Here is a 13,844-nt window from a genome sequence, read left to right as displayed (position 1 = left end):
ATCCTCCAGTCCCCTAAGCATCTTTGTTGCTCTTCTCTGCACTCTTTTTAGAATGATGGCGAACTTATGAAACACATGCCAGAGGTGACCACTCCATAATGCTTATTGTCTCAAAGCCAACAGCATCGATCTTCTGTGGTATAACTCTCCATTATTCTAGAGCAGAGCCTGCTATGTAGAGGATTAATTTTTTAGAAACAAATCGCAAATATTTACATTCTTTTGACTATACAAACGAAACCAAAAGGTTGATCGTGTTCAAGCTTGAAGCTATAGTAAGCCTTTTTATAACATCCTCTCTCATTTTAGTCTTCAACTTTTGACCTGGTAAATCTAGGGCTTAAAACGAGCTGTTTGTGGATAGTTAGAATTCAAGTATTTCCAAAATGTAATATACTGTTAGTTTTGGATCAAAGATGTATCTCATGCCAGCGTTTCATTCTTTGATATTTTATTCCACAGGAACTGCGTTTCTTTATTTCTGTTTAAACAAGTATTTATTTAAGGTTGTGTGAGCTATATGTATTTGCTGCCTCCCTCTTACTGGAGACAGGCATAGCCTTTTAGAACAGTAAAGTTTATTATTCATTTATTTTGCCTGACTGCATTTGAATGGCATCTAGCAAAAATAACAATTAAAAAATCATGGAAAGCAACAGAAAAGCATAAAACAACATCAGTCCTCATAGCTCAATGCAACAATACAAGAAATGCTGTTTTCCCAGAACCAGGTTGTCATTTGTGAGATAAATGGTGATTTGTATTTATGGAAGCAAGTTAACTCTTTGGGCGTAACAATTGCCTTTTTTGTTGTTGTTGCTTGTTTTTGGGGTTGTTTTTTTGTTATTGTTTTTAAAAGATCACTTAGTCTGGTTCTTGTAATTCAAGTATTTTTTAAATTTGTTTATCAAAGTATAAAATACAGGAATACAAAGAAAAATGAAAATAATGGAAAAATAGAGGTGGAAAGGAGGAAGGGGAAAAATTGTAGAGGAAAGGAAACTGGACTAGGTGGCTCAGTGGCTAAGACACTGAGCTTGTCAATCAGAAAGGTCGGCAGTTTGGCAGTTCAAATCCCTAGTACAGGTCTCCTGCATGTGCAGGGGGTTGGTTTAGATGACCTCCAAGGTCCCTTTCAACTCTGTTACTGTTAACTGAGAAGAAAAGCATTGACTTCTTTTGGTGCAGTAGAATAAGGTAATAACGTACAACCTCCACTTCTTATTTTTTGATGATAATAATATATACTGACCATTTCTAACCCTAACCCAAACCCATCTAATCAGTAAAACACAAAATCAAAGTTTCGTTTTTTCCCCACCTCAAGCACAAAGCCCAAAAGCGGTTTCCAAATAAAAGCAAAATTAATTGTATTTTTTCCCCCCGTCAATCAAAGCAATGAATTTAATCACCTCCGTTAACTCCATCAGCTTTTTGCAGCCATTCACCTGTCATGGGAATCAAAGTATCCTTTCCGTTTTTGTGCGTAAAGTAATCTTGCATATATAACATCGAAGTAAAAGATCACGCAATCTAGTTCTTGCTTTGCCTCTACTGTAAGCAGAAGTCTTTAAGAAAGACACCACGAAGAACAAAAGTCTAATCATTCTGGGTCTAGAAAACCATAGATCAGGAGTGTCAAACTCAAGGCCCGTGGGCCGGATCCGTGGTTAAATCCAGATCCGAGGTATTTAACCATGGTGGTTAAATCCAGCCCATGGGGCCGGCCTGGAAATATCAAAGGACCAGCCTGTGGTGCCTCTGGCGGCTAAAATGGGCTGTGTGCCCCCCACGTGCCTTGTTTTCACCCTTCATTGTCTCTTGCAATACTCTGCTGGCCGAAAATGAGCTGAAAATTGGCCGAAAAACGGGCCATTTTTAGGCCAAAAAGAGATCCAAAAAAGGGCCCCCAAAACAGCTGCAGGAGGCCATGGAGGGTGAAAACGAGGCACAGGGGGGCAGCGCAAGGATCCCTGAGCCCTGTTTTGGCTGGCAGGGTGCTGCAGGCGGTATCTGTCCCGCTCCCCTCACTGCTCCCCCTCCCGCCATCCCATAGAAGACTACAATGCTCATCCGGCTCTTGAAGAAATCCAGTTTGATACCCCTGCTGTAGATCATCTCCCTTCCTCCCCTGTTTCAGTCGATTATGGACTGTGGCGATTCCAGTTCTCTTCTTTCTGCAGGACTTCATTGAAAACTGCCAGCTGCTAAGAACTTCCTCGGTCTTCTCTAAATGCCATCATCTGGTGGACCCCGAAAAGTTCATCGGCCTCTGCGAAGAAGACCTGTGCCGGTGTGCTCAGGAGAATAATTGTCACTGCCCAGTTTTTCTGGAGTATGCTAGAAACTGTGCCCAGCAAGGTGTGATCTTGAAAGGATGGCCAGCCAGCAGTGCCTGCAGTAAGTTTTCGGGATTAATGTTCTTGGGGTGCTGGGCTTCCTACTTCTAGATTCAATATTGCAAAGTTCTCCCCATGCTTATATCAGAGTTTGCAGTAGAAATCAAATCCAGAAAGCACACACAAATAAACTGATTCAGCAGGATTCATTAACATATATAAGATGCAACCACACAGCCAATCAACCTATTTATGGCAACAAAGCCAACACTCCCCACCTCCCCACCAGTATTTATAGAGAGATGGCAGTTCCGACCACGCTTTGCTTGCACAAGCACGAAGCCATAAGCACCAGCCTGAAGATGACGAGTGAGATCTCGTCGAAACGTCGCCAAGATACTCTCAACCTTACACGGGAAAAGACCCGAATACGCCAAGACCTACATATATATATGAAGATAAATGTACAATGCCAATATCGATTCTTCTTCAGCACAGTAGCAGTTACAAGCGAAACACAAGGCAGGAGAGAACAGTTAGTTTCATTTCAGCAGAGCAGACTGGTTTCAGTTTCTCTGAACAGACTCAAAAGCTTCAGGGCTAAGCCACACCCAGACTCTTACTTAAGTTTCTGTTTCCAAAACAGCCCTCATTGGCTGACCCAGTTGCTATGCCTATTCATTGGCTGACCTTGTTATCATGCCTCTATTCCATTCATGAATATTTTGACAGCTTCTATGGGGCAAGGATTGTGAGCTGTTAGTGCATTATTGCAGAATCCTGGCCTTCCCAGGATAAATGTGTAAGGAATATTTTTCTTGCCCCAATCGCTTCCCCCCCCAAAAAAATTAATCATTACTCTATTGAATGTCCTTTCATTATGGAATATGAATCTGTTTAATTATGAGTCTCTTAAGATAGGTTTTGATGTAAGAAGTGGTCTATAAATACAGATAGTCCTTGACTTACAACAGTTCAGCAACTGTTCTAAGTTACAACCGGCACTGAACAAAGTGACTTAGGACCGTTTTTCATGCTTATGACCGTGACAGCATCCCCAGGGTCACATGATTTACATTTGAAGGCTAGGCAACTGATTCATATTTATGACGGTTGCAGTGCCGAGGAGTCATCTGATCCCCTTTTGCAACCACCAATGGGGAACAGTGGTGGTATTCAGCCGGCTCGAGCCGGTTCGGGCGAACCGGTAGCAGCGATTGGGAGTGGCCGCCCCTGCCCCACACTTAATAAATGTGGCAGGGGAAGTCATAAAATGGGGGAAAACTCGCTGAACAAACGTTAGCAACTTAGCAACATAAATTTTGGGCTCCGTTATGGTCATAACTCGAGGGCTACCTGTCTAGGTAAGATCCAGGAATGATTGTAAGGCACTGGGCACAATGGTGCCACTGTCGATTTTTGAAATGGACACTGCTTAACAACCGGGTTACTAAATTAACAGCTGCAATGATCCACTTAACAACTGCAGCAAGGAAGGTCGTAACATTGGGGGAAACTCATTTAACAAATGTCTCAGTTAGCCACAGGAATTTTGGGATCAATGGTTGTCGTAAGTCGAGGTCATCTATCTACAAAAATGACACACAATTTGGTACGTCAGCTCAGGCTCAGGCAAATCCTGCCTCAAATTCACTTTGGGCCTTTGTTGCGAGGACAGGACTAAAAGGGACCTTGGAGGTCTTCTAGTCCAGCCCCTTGCTCAAGCAGGAGACCCTATACCATTTCAGATGATCGTCCAGTCTCTTCTTAAAAACCTCTAGGGATGAAGCAACTTCTTCAGCATCCCACAACTTCTGGAGGCAAGCTGTTCCACTGGTTAATTGTCTGCACTGTTAGGAAGTTTCTCCTCAATTTCAGGTTGATGATGCCCACAAGGTTCATTTCTCCCCGTTCCACCTTTTCAGGACCAAGATGTCCAAGTGGCTTGGAGTACCACGAGTGCACGTCCCCTTGTGCCAAGACCTGCCAGAGCCTGAATATCAACGAAGTGTGTCCGGAGCAGTGCGTTGATGGTTGCAGCTGTCCCGGTAAATCTATTTACAAGCTTTTGTGTACAGCAGAAATCTTTGGGCCTCAGTGTTTCCCGTTTTACTCGTCTAAGAGAAGGAAACTACAATCCCCTTCGAACGTTTACAAGTATTTATTTATCCCCCTGCATATATGTTCTGTCAAAGGGCCACTCTTTAATTTAAAAAAAAGTGGGGGAGAAAGTGATTAGGGCAGTCATGGCTAATCTTTTTCTCGTCATGTGCTGAAAGCACACACACTCATAATGCAATGCGCCCCCCTTGCATATGTGCTGTTGTGACTCCAGCCCCCGAACCTGGCCCCATGCCCGAAAGTGACTCCGAAAGTGAGGGGGAAGGGCCGGTAAGGCTTACCTCGGGAGCACCGATTCCTGTGGCTTGGCTCCAGGAGCCAGAACCAGACCAGTCGGAGGACGTAATGAGGCCGTCATCCCCTGATTCCTCCCTTCCCCAGGCTACGCCTTCAGACCCAGCTGGTAATAATAATCAAGCTTGGCTTGACCCTCCCTTCAGAAGATTAGAGAGGCAGCGTCATCAAAAGGAAGAGTGGGGCAGGAGCCCCACCCCACAGGATATATAAGGGGCTTTGGGACTGCTCTCACTCCACGGGAAGCAAAGTTTAGCTCCATTTCAAAAAGAGCTGAAAGTCTTGCTACGTGAGTCATTTGTTTGAACTTTGGCAAGCAGCTGCGATTTCTCTGCTAGGACTGATAAGGGCTGTGAATCCACTGGCTGAAGGCCAGCTCGTGGGTCTGAAGTGGGGAAGGAGACAGAACACGTGCGCCTGACCCCCCCACTCCTCCCAACACCCTGTGCATGTGCACATGCGCGCATGCCTCCCTCCCCTCACACATGTCTGTGCAACCCCCACCTGTTTTTGGCCTAGCAGGCCTCCCTGCAGCCTCCTGGGCCCAAAAATGGGCTGTGGGGGAAGTACCGCAGCCCCCCACACCCCGTTTTGGGGCTAGCAGGCCTCCCTGCAGCCTGCTAAAAACGAGCATGAGGGGGAGAGCGCGTTGCACCCACCCGTGCATGCCCGCATGACCCCCGCCTTCTGCGCATGCGCACGCAATTCCCATGCACACATGTCACCCGAATGCACACACCCCGCACCTCCCGAAAATTAGCTGGCCAGCGGGAGGCACGTGTGCGCATGCGCGGTGGAGCTGAGCTGTGGCACATGTGCCATAGGTTCACCATCATGGGATTAGGGCATTAGGCACATTCCAGCATTAACTGGTGGATTCTGGATTGTTTCTGAGAGATTTCATTGCCAATGGAGGAAAGGAGAGAAAACGCCACCCTGCAGGAGCCAAGAGAAGCAAAATTTGGTTGTCTTTTTCTCTGGTTGATGTTCTGCAAGCGGCTTTTTCTAGAGAGTCTGTAGAGATTCTCAGCCATCCAGGTCATGGTTGCCCCAAAGGTGCTTTTCCAGAAGGCAACTGGACTTTCTTCTTGTTGTTTTTTTTGGATGAGGAGTGAAACTTCCAGTTGCCTCCTAAAAAAAGCACCTTTGGGACAACCATGACCTGGATGGCTGAGAATCTTTATGGACTTTTTTTTTTTTTAATTTACATTTATATGCTGCCCTTCTCTGAAGACTCAGGGCGGCTTACAGTGTGTAAAGCAATAGTCTCATTCTAATTGTATATTTACAAAGTCAACTTATTGCCCCCCCAACAATCTGGGTCCTCATTTTACCTACCTTATAAAGGATGGAAGGCTGAGTCAACCTTGGGCCTGGTGGGACTTGAACCTGCAGTAATTGCAGGCAGCTGTGTTTTAATAACAGGCTAGCTTACAGCCTGAGCCACCACGGCCCTTAATTTTAGCTGTGCAATTCGGGAGGAACATCCTTTGAATGGTGGGAGGATGAACAGATTTCCCCCCAAGAAACCCCCATAATAATTGCAGACTACAGGAACCATTTGCACCACTCAAGTGGTGGCTCAACAGACTAATGCAGTCTGTTATTAACAGCAGCTGCCTGCAATTACTGCAGGTTCAAGCCCCACCAGGCCCAAGGTTGACTCAGCCTTCCATCCTTTATAAGGTAGGTAAAATGAGGACCCAGATTGTTGGGGGCAATAAAAGTTGACTTTGTATATAATATATAAATGGATGAAGACTATTGCTTGACATTGTGTAAGCCGTCCTGAGTCTACAGAGAAGGGCGGGATATAAATGCAAATAAAAAAAATAAATAAAAAAAATAAAAAAGTGACCCTGAGGACACAGACAAACCTCCAAGTGGCCTCGAGGACCCTCTAAAAGGATGCAAATGACCAGCTGTCTGCAAGGAATGCAAATCCTTCCATTTCCCACCATCCAGTCAGAACTGAAGAAGCTTCTTGCATGAGAAGCAAAACATCTTCAAAAGAAAAAAAAAACAAGAAAGGTCAGTTGCCTCTTGAAAAAAAAGCACCTTTGGGACTTTTTGTAGAGAGGGTTGAAACTGGGGGGGGGGATGGTGAGGTGGCTTTCAATAGTTCAGGGAGGGTCTATGTCACATGGACGCCTCTGCTGAGTTAGAAAAAAAGCAGGACTGGTGGCTACAGGCACGGTATTTGCTCGGAGGCGTTTTTGGCACCATCCAGGCTTCCCTGTGACCTTGGATGAACTGAATGCGCGGAAGAGAGCGAAATCTACGATCTACGGTCCTGTCGTAATGCAGCCAAGGAGAAAGAGCCCCAGGGGCAGGCAAGCCCTCGGCGTTCCACAAAATTCACACTCCCTTCCCCAAAAAATCTAAAAATGACTTTCCGTAGCTTTTATGTTGTGGCTTTATGTCCTAAACTACAGTGAGGAAATGGGGTGATGGTGAGTTTTTGTGCCTTGGAGGACACAGGCAAGTCCATTCGGAGTCGTTCCCTGGACTTGTCATTTAGATAGGCTGGGGCTGGTTTCGTAAAATAGAGTTTGTCTGCAGAACTGAAATTGAAACCAATCTTCCTTCCTTCCTTCCTTCCTTCCTTCCTTCCTTCCTCCCTCCCTCCCTCCCTTCCTTTCTTTCTTCCTCCCTACTGCCTTCTTTTCTTCCTTCCTTCCTCCCTCCCTCCCTCCTTCCCTCCCTCCCTCCCTCCCACCCTCTTTCTTTCTTTCTTTCTTTCTTTCTTTCTTTCTTTCTTTCTTTCTTTGCTTCCTTCCTTCTTTCTCCCTCTCCCTCCTCCTCCCTCTTTGCTTCCTTCCTCCTTCCCTCCCTCCTGCCTTTCTTTCTTCCTTCCTCCTTCCCTCCATCCTCCCTCCCTCCTTTCCTCCTTCCTTCTTTTCTTTCTTTCTCTCTCTCTTTCCCTCCCTCTCCCTCCCTTCTTCTTTGCTTCCTCCTCCTCCTTCCCTTCTCCCTCCTCCCTCCTCTTTCTTTCTTTCTTTCTTTCTTTCTTTCTCTCTCTCTCTCTCCCTCCTCCCTCCTCCTCCTTCTCTCTCTCGCTTCCTCCTCCCTTCCTTCCTTCCTTCCTTCCTTCCTTCCTTTCTTTCTTTCTTTCTTTCTTCCTTTCTTTCTTTTCTAGAGGGAAAGCTCCTAGATGGCGATGTTTGTGTCGATGCCCAAAATTGCTCCTGTATAAATTCTGGCAAGAAATTTCCTCCTGGCTCTTCAGTATATCAGGACTGCAACTCGTGGTAAGCATGATCCTTGGATGGAATATGAGGAGGACCCTAAACCATAAAGCGAGACCAAGTCAGGGACCTCCCAGTTCAGTGTTCTGGGCAAGATGGTGCAGGGGCAGGAGAGGGTCAATGCTCTGGACCTGCTGTGAACTACCTGACACTTTAAGTATCTCACTATGGAACCACAAAGCCACAATGTCAGAAATAAGAGAGAGGCTAGCAAAGATATTTGAAAACTTACCAGCTAAATGTTGGAAGTGTAATCAGATGCCAGGTTCATACTATCATATGTGGTGGAGATGCCGAAAGGCAAAAAAAATAAAAAAAATTGGACTAAAATACATATTTGATTAGAAAAAATGATAAAACAGCACATACAGATTTGAAACCAGAAACATTTCTGCTGGGGATATCACTGGAATACATATTGAATTTTGTACGTAGTAACAGCAGCAAGAATAGTGTTTGCACAACAATGGAAAAATGAAGAAGTCCCGACAGATGAAAGTGTAATAAAAAAATATTAAAACGTGCTCAGATGGATAGATTGACACTTACTTAAGATTTTAAAAAAAGGAAGAAACAGAATACTTTTTAACGTGGGATATATTTTACCAATAGTTAACTAACAAAAACAGGTTGGAATTTAAAAAGAGTTCAAAGAGATAACAAAAAAAGTTATTAAAAATATCATAAGATGGACAAACTGTTTTATTATTTTATGATTAATATTGACATGTTTATTAAGGTTACTAGTATGCTTATGTTTATTGTTTTACTTTTACTCAAAATTAATTATGCCCAGACAACACGTTGTTCAGATAGACATGGAATTTTTTATGTTTTTAAAGAAAAAATTGTATCACTAAAACATATATTCAAAAAGGAAGGAAGGAAGGAAGGAAGGAAGAAAGAAAGAAAGAGAGAAGAGAGAAGGACTATCTGTCCATTCATCTATTTCTCAACCTTGGCAAATTGAAGACATCTGGACTTGCCAAGGTTGAGAAACAAGGATCTATTTCAACCCCTTTTTTTCAAACTACGTAAGTGAAAAATTCACCTTTTCTTTCTTTCTACAACGAAAACACACATTCTGTGCAATGCCTTGCACACAAGCAGGAATGACATCACCGTGCCTTGGTGTCATCCTGCAAATTGCATCATTCACCCCCTTTGCAAGTGACAGTGTGCCCACATATGACTTCCCCTTGCATGACTCTGCATGGACACAACTGACCGGTTGCTTCTAGTCTACTGCTTCCCTTCGGTGTGAGCTGCAGAGGGGAGGGGAAATGTCTTCCTATTGCAGAACTAAGAAGGGGTGAGAAGAGGAGGCGGGCTGGGTCAGAGTTTCTGGACTATCCGATTGGTCAGCTGGATGGAAAGGCGGAGCGATATGAATAGCTCTTTGTCCACTTGCATTTTAAGGTTGGCAGGAATCACAGCCATTGTGGCTGTGCCAAGGCATTGAGAATAAGGTGTGTGTGTGTGTTTGAGTTGAGTTGGTGATGTGAAATGCCCATGATTTAGGATGACAGGGTTTCTTCTCTGTCATGGATCATTGCGTTCTCTGAGCCTGGTTGTTTTTCCTGCCAGGGTTAGGTGGCACCATTCGTGCAGAAGAGAGGGCTGTTTATTCATTGTAGCTTGCCCTAACAACCTCGGTACCTTGGTGGGGAGGGGGTTTCTTCCTTAAATAGTTTCTGATTAAAACATTGGGGTTTCCCACCCCCCCTGATTGTTTAACTGGTGCTGTAATGAAATGCAGATAATTGAAATCAGTGTAAGCCAAGCGTACAAGGGTTAACGCAATGCGATTAAATGCAATTGCAACACAATGCAACTGAATGCAACACAATGCAGCTGAATCAGTGGTGGGTTTCAAATTTTTTTTACTACCGGTTCTGTGAGTGTGGCTTGGTGGGTGTGACAGGGGAAGGATACTGTAAAATCTCCATTCCTTCCCCACTCCAAGGGAAGGATATTGCAAAATCACCATTCCCTCCCACTCCAGGGGAAGGATACTGCAAAATCACCATTTCTTCTCCACTCCAGGGGAAGGATACTGCAAAATCACCATTCCCTCCCCACTCCAGGGGAAGGATACTGTAAAATCCACATTCCCTCCCACTCCAGGGGAAGGATACTGCAAAATCTCCATTCCCTCCCCACTCCAGGGGAAGGATACTGTAAAATCCCCATTCCCTCCCCACTCCAGGGGAAGGATACTGCAAAATCTCCATTCCCATCCCACTCCAGGGGAAGGATACTGCAAAATCCCCATTCTCACCCCACTCCAGGGGAAGGATACTGCAAAATCTCCATTCCCTCCCCACTCCAGGGGAAGGATACTGTAAAATCCCCATTCCCTCCCCACTCCAGGGGAAGGATACTGCAAAATCTCCTTTATCCTCTCAGCTGATTCGTGCGGCAGCGCAGATTGCTGTGCTTCAGCTGTGTTACTCTTCAGAAATAACGTGGAAGGTTAGTTTTGATAAAACTGTGCACATGCGTGCAGCACACATCAGATGCGGGCGCACGTGAAACGCAGGCACACGTGCAAAACACGTAATTACCGAACCGGTTGTTCAAGCGACAGGATCCCACAAGTTTACAGCTTGCATTTCATTTTGGGGAGAAACCCTTGCAATCAGGATGAGCAAGAGTTAGTACATTCCAACGACTCTATGCTTAGCCAAAACTTGAATCACTGCAGTGACAGTTTTGCAAGGCAATTTTCTTTTTGCTTCTTAACTGCCACATATTTTAGCTGGGGAAGTTGGAAGGGGGTTGTTGTTGGAGTGGTAGAAAGTTAGTCATAACAACATTCCGTATTCAAGGACTTTTGCCTGCGTCTGATGGAGACTGCCTGAAGATGGTATCCAATTGAGTGTGAAGAGTTGATTAGACAATGTGATGAACTTGTGGGTGTAGGGCAGGGCTGTGAACTGTCAACTGGGAATAGAATAGAATAGAATAGAATAGAATAGAATAGAATAGAATAGAATAGAATAGAATAGAATAGAATAGAATAGAATAGAATAGAATAGAATTTTATTGGCCAAGTGTGATTGGACACACAAGAAATTTGTCTTGGTGCATATGCTCTCAGTGTACATAAAAGAAAAGATACGTTCATCAAGGTGAAGCTTTCAGATTCGGGTTTTCCCAGCTGTGCCAACATGACATCTCTAATAAATTGGAACTTTGAGGAACCTCAAGCCTCAGAGCTTTATTACATTGGGGATGTTCCTTGGAACTCTGACATGCAGTTGTTAAATCAGTAACACGGTTGTTAAGTGAATCTGGTTTCCCCGTTGACTTTGCTGGTCAGAAGGTTGCAAAAGTTGATCACCTGACCCCGGGACATTGTGACCATCATAAATATGATTTATGATTTATGGTTTCCAAATTATCTGAATGTAAATCATGCGACCTTCAGGGTGCTGAAATGGTTGTGTGAAAAATGGTCATAAGTTAAAGGTAAAAGTAAAGGTTCCCCTCGCACATACGTGCTAGTCGTTCCTGACTCTAGGGGGCGGTGCTCATCTCCGTTTCAAAGCCGAAGAGCCAGCGCTGTCCGAAGACGTCTCCGTGGTCATGTGGCTGGCATGACGCAACACCAAAGGCACACGGAATGCTGTTACCTTCCCACCAAAGATGGTCCCTATTTTTTCTACTTGCAATTTTACTTGCTTTCAAAACTGCTAGGTTGGCAGAAGCTGGGACAAGTAACAGGAGCTCACCCCGTTACACAGCAGCACTAGGGATTCGAACCGCCGAGCTGCCAACTTTCGATCGACAAGCCTCAACGTCCTAGCCCCTGAGCCACCGTGTCCCTGGTCATAAGTTACTTTTTTTCAATGCTGTTGTAGCTTTGAACGGTCACTAAACAAACTGTTGTAAGTCGAGGACTACCTGCAATTGAGACCTGTTCATGCATATTTAAGTTTTATAGTAAGGAACGTGGTTCGCTGTATCCCTATTCCTAACGGAGAAATGTTTTATTTCCTAGCATTTGCAGGCATGGTGCATGGGTCTGCAACAATCAACCCTGTCCAGGTATGTCGGTACTCGAACGTTCAGTGAGTGAATTGTTGTTTATTTCCATTATATATAAGGACTATTCATTCAGAATCTTGCCAGGAGTCATTTGCTTTCCTCCTGTTTTCCTAGACGAGATAGCAATAGCGGTAGCACTTAGACTTATATACCACTTTACAGTGCTTTGCAGCCCTCTCTAAGCGGTTGAGAGGGTCAGCCTATTGCTCAGAAATTTGCTCACGCATGCAATGTCAAACATCACGGCAATTCACTCACTTGTGCCGTCCTCATATGCGTACGATGTTAAGAAACAAGTGATATAAGATGGGATTGCACTGGACGGGGGGTGGGGGCAGGGGCAGGGTGGGGGCAGGCACCCGCAGGTCACCACTACCGGTTCTCCCGAACCGGTCTGAACTGGCTGAATTCCACCTCTGCACACACACCAACAGCAGAAAGGGTTTTGTTTTGCAGAAAGGTGTGAATTCTCCCACTTTGCTTACAGAATTTAAAAAAGGCTTCCTTCTCAAAGAGTCAAGAGATGTTTTCAGTGAATCAAATGAACAGACGCTGGAAGAAAACACTGCAGCCAATTAAATAAAAAAAGGGGGGGCACTCCTTCCCTGTCCTCCAAGCCACCCCACCCCGCCCCATATCATCTGGCAGAATCGTTTGTGGCAAAATTAATGGTTGCAGCTTTTGAAGCAAAAGCTGCAGATTCAGTGAAAGGCTGAAAGTGTTGTGTCTCGCCCAATCTCACCACAGCCGGGGCCTTCTTATCTGCTTCCGAAAGCTGAGGAATGTCCTAGTATGCCTCCCGGCCCCAGCCCTGGCTCCATGCCCAGACAGGCTGAGGAGGAAGAAGTACCTCCAGCCCCCAGCTCTGGCGCCATGGTCAGGCAAACGGAGCAACTAGACCCCTCCCCCTCCTCCACAGCATGTGAGCCTGAGGGAGGTCAATTACCAACAGCTGCCGACTGGAGTGACCCTCGCGTCAGAAGACTTGATAGGCGGAGGCAACAGAAGGAAGGGAGGGGCAGGCCTGGATAAGTGCTGAGTCATAGAGCCACACCCCATGGCCTATATAAAGGACCTGCTTTCTGGCATTCTCTGAGTCAGGCAAAGTCTAAACATATCTTGCTGAAGTCACTTTCTGGTCTCCTGCCTGCTCTGAGGACTTTGCTAGGACTTTGGGCAGAGCTGCGGAGGCACGCCTGATTCGGATTTCCCTGACCCGGCCGTCAGCGGAGGAGTGGGACACGACAGAAAGGCTTCTAAGAGTAGCGCCTCGTCATCCATTCCTTCTGGGTTCAATCGTTTCGTCCGAAATACACATTACTTAGGAGCATTGCGTCTGATGCCCAGGCACTCCTTTTTCAAGGAACCACAGACGGTTAGAGCTATAAAATGAACCTAATCTTAATTAACCAGTGGAATGGCTTGCTTTCGGAAGTTGTAGGTTTTCCATCACTGAAGATTTTAAAGAAGGGACAGGACAGCTGGTTGTCTGAAAAGGTATCGGGTCTCCTGCTTGAGCAAGGGGGTTGGGCTAGAAGACCTCAAAGCTCCCTTCCAACCCTGTTGTTCTGCTGTTCCGTTAACACTCTTCAAGAGATACAGTTTAGCATCACCAGGGTGTTTTGCGGACAGCTTTTTTGTGATTTTATTCATGGAGCAAACTTGTTGGATCTCAATCATCAGAAACTCATGTGAACTGCAGTAGTGTCTTTTTCTTTCTTTCTTTCTTTCTTTCTTTCTTTCTTTCTTTCTTTCTTTCTTTCTTTCTTTCTTTCTTTCTTTCTCTCTC

General features: G+C 45.2%; 1 protein-coding gene across 4 annotated transcripts in view; it reads left to right on the top strand.

The window, feature by feature from the left end:
• Positions 1-13,844, top strand: part of VWF (von Willebrand factor) — a 227,162-nt gene that overhangs the window by 32,715 nt on the left and 180,603 nt on the right. For all 4 annotated transcript variants that reach the window (XR_009155943.1, XR_009155942.1, XM_058189660.1 and 1 more), the window contains exons 7-10: positions 2,184-2,400; positions 4,265-4,387; positions 7,894-8,005; positions 12,009-12,055. Coding sequence is in view for 2 of the 4 variants with exons in the window: in XM_058189660.1 (XP_058045643.1) it covers positions 2,184-2,400; positions 4,265-4,387; positions 7,894-8,005; positions 12,009-12,055 (499 nt within the window). In the remaining 2 variants the exon portion in view is untranslated. The remainder of the gene's footprint in view (positions 1-2,183; positions 2,401-4,264; positions 4,388-7,893; positions 8,006-12,008; positions 12,056-13,844) is intronic.

The sequence above is a fragment of the Ahaetulla prasina genome, chromosome 7, assembly GCF_028640845.1.
Source record: "Ahaetulla prasina isolate Xishuangbanna chromosome 7, ASM2864084v1, whole genome shotgun sequence".
In the NCBI taxonomy this organism is placed as follows: domain Eukaryota; kingdom Metazoa; phylum Chordata; class Lepidosauria; order Squamata; family Colubridae; genus Ahaetulla; species Ahaetulla prasina.
This window is presented reverse-complemented; position numbering and strand designations above follow the sequence as displayed.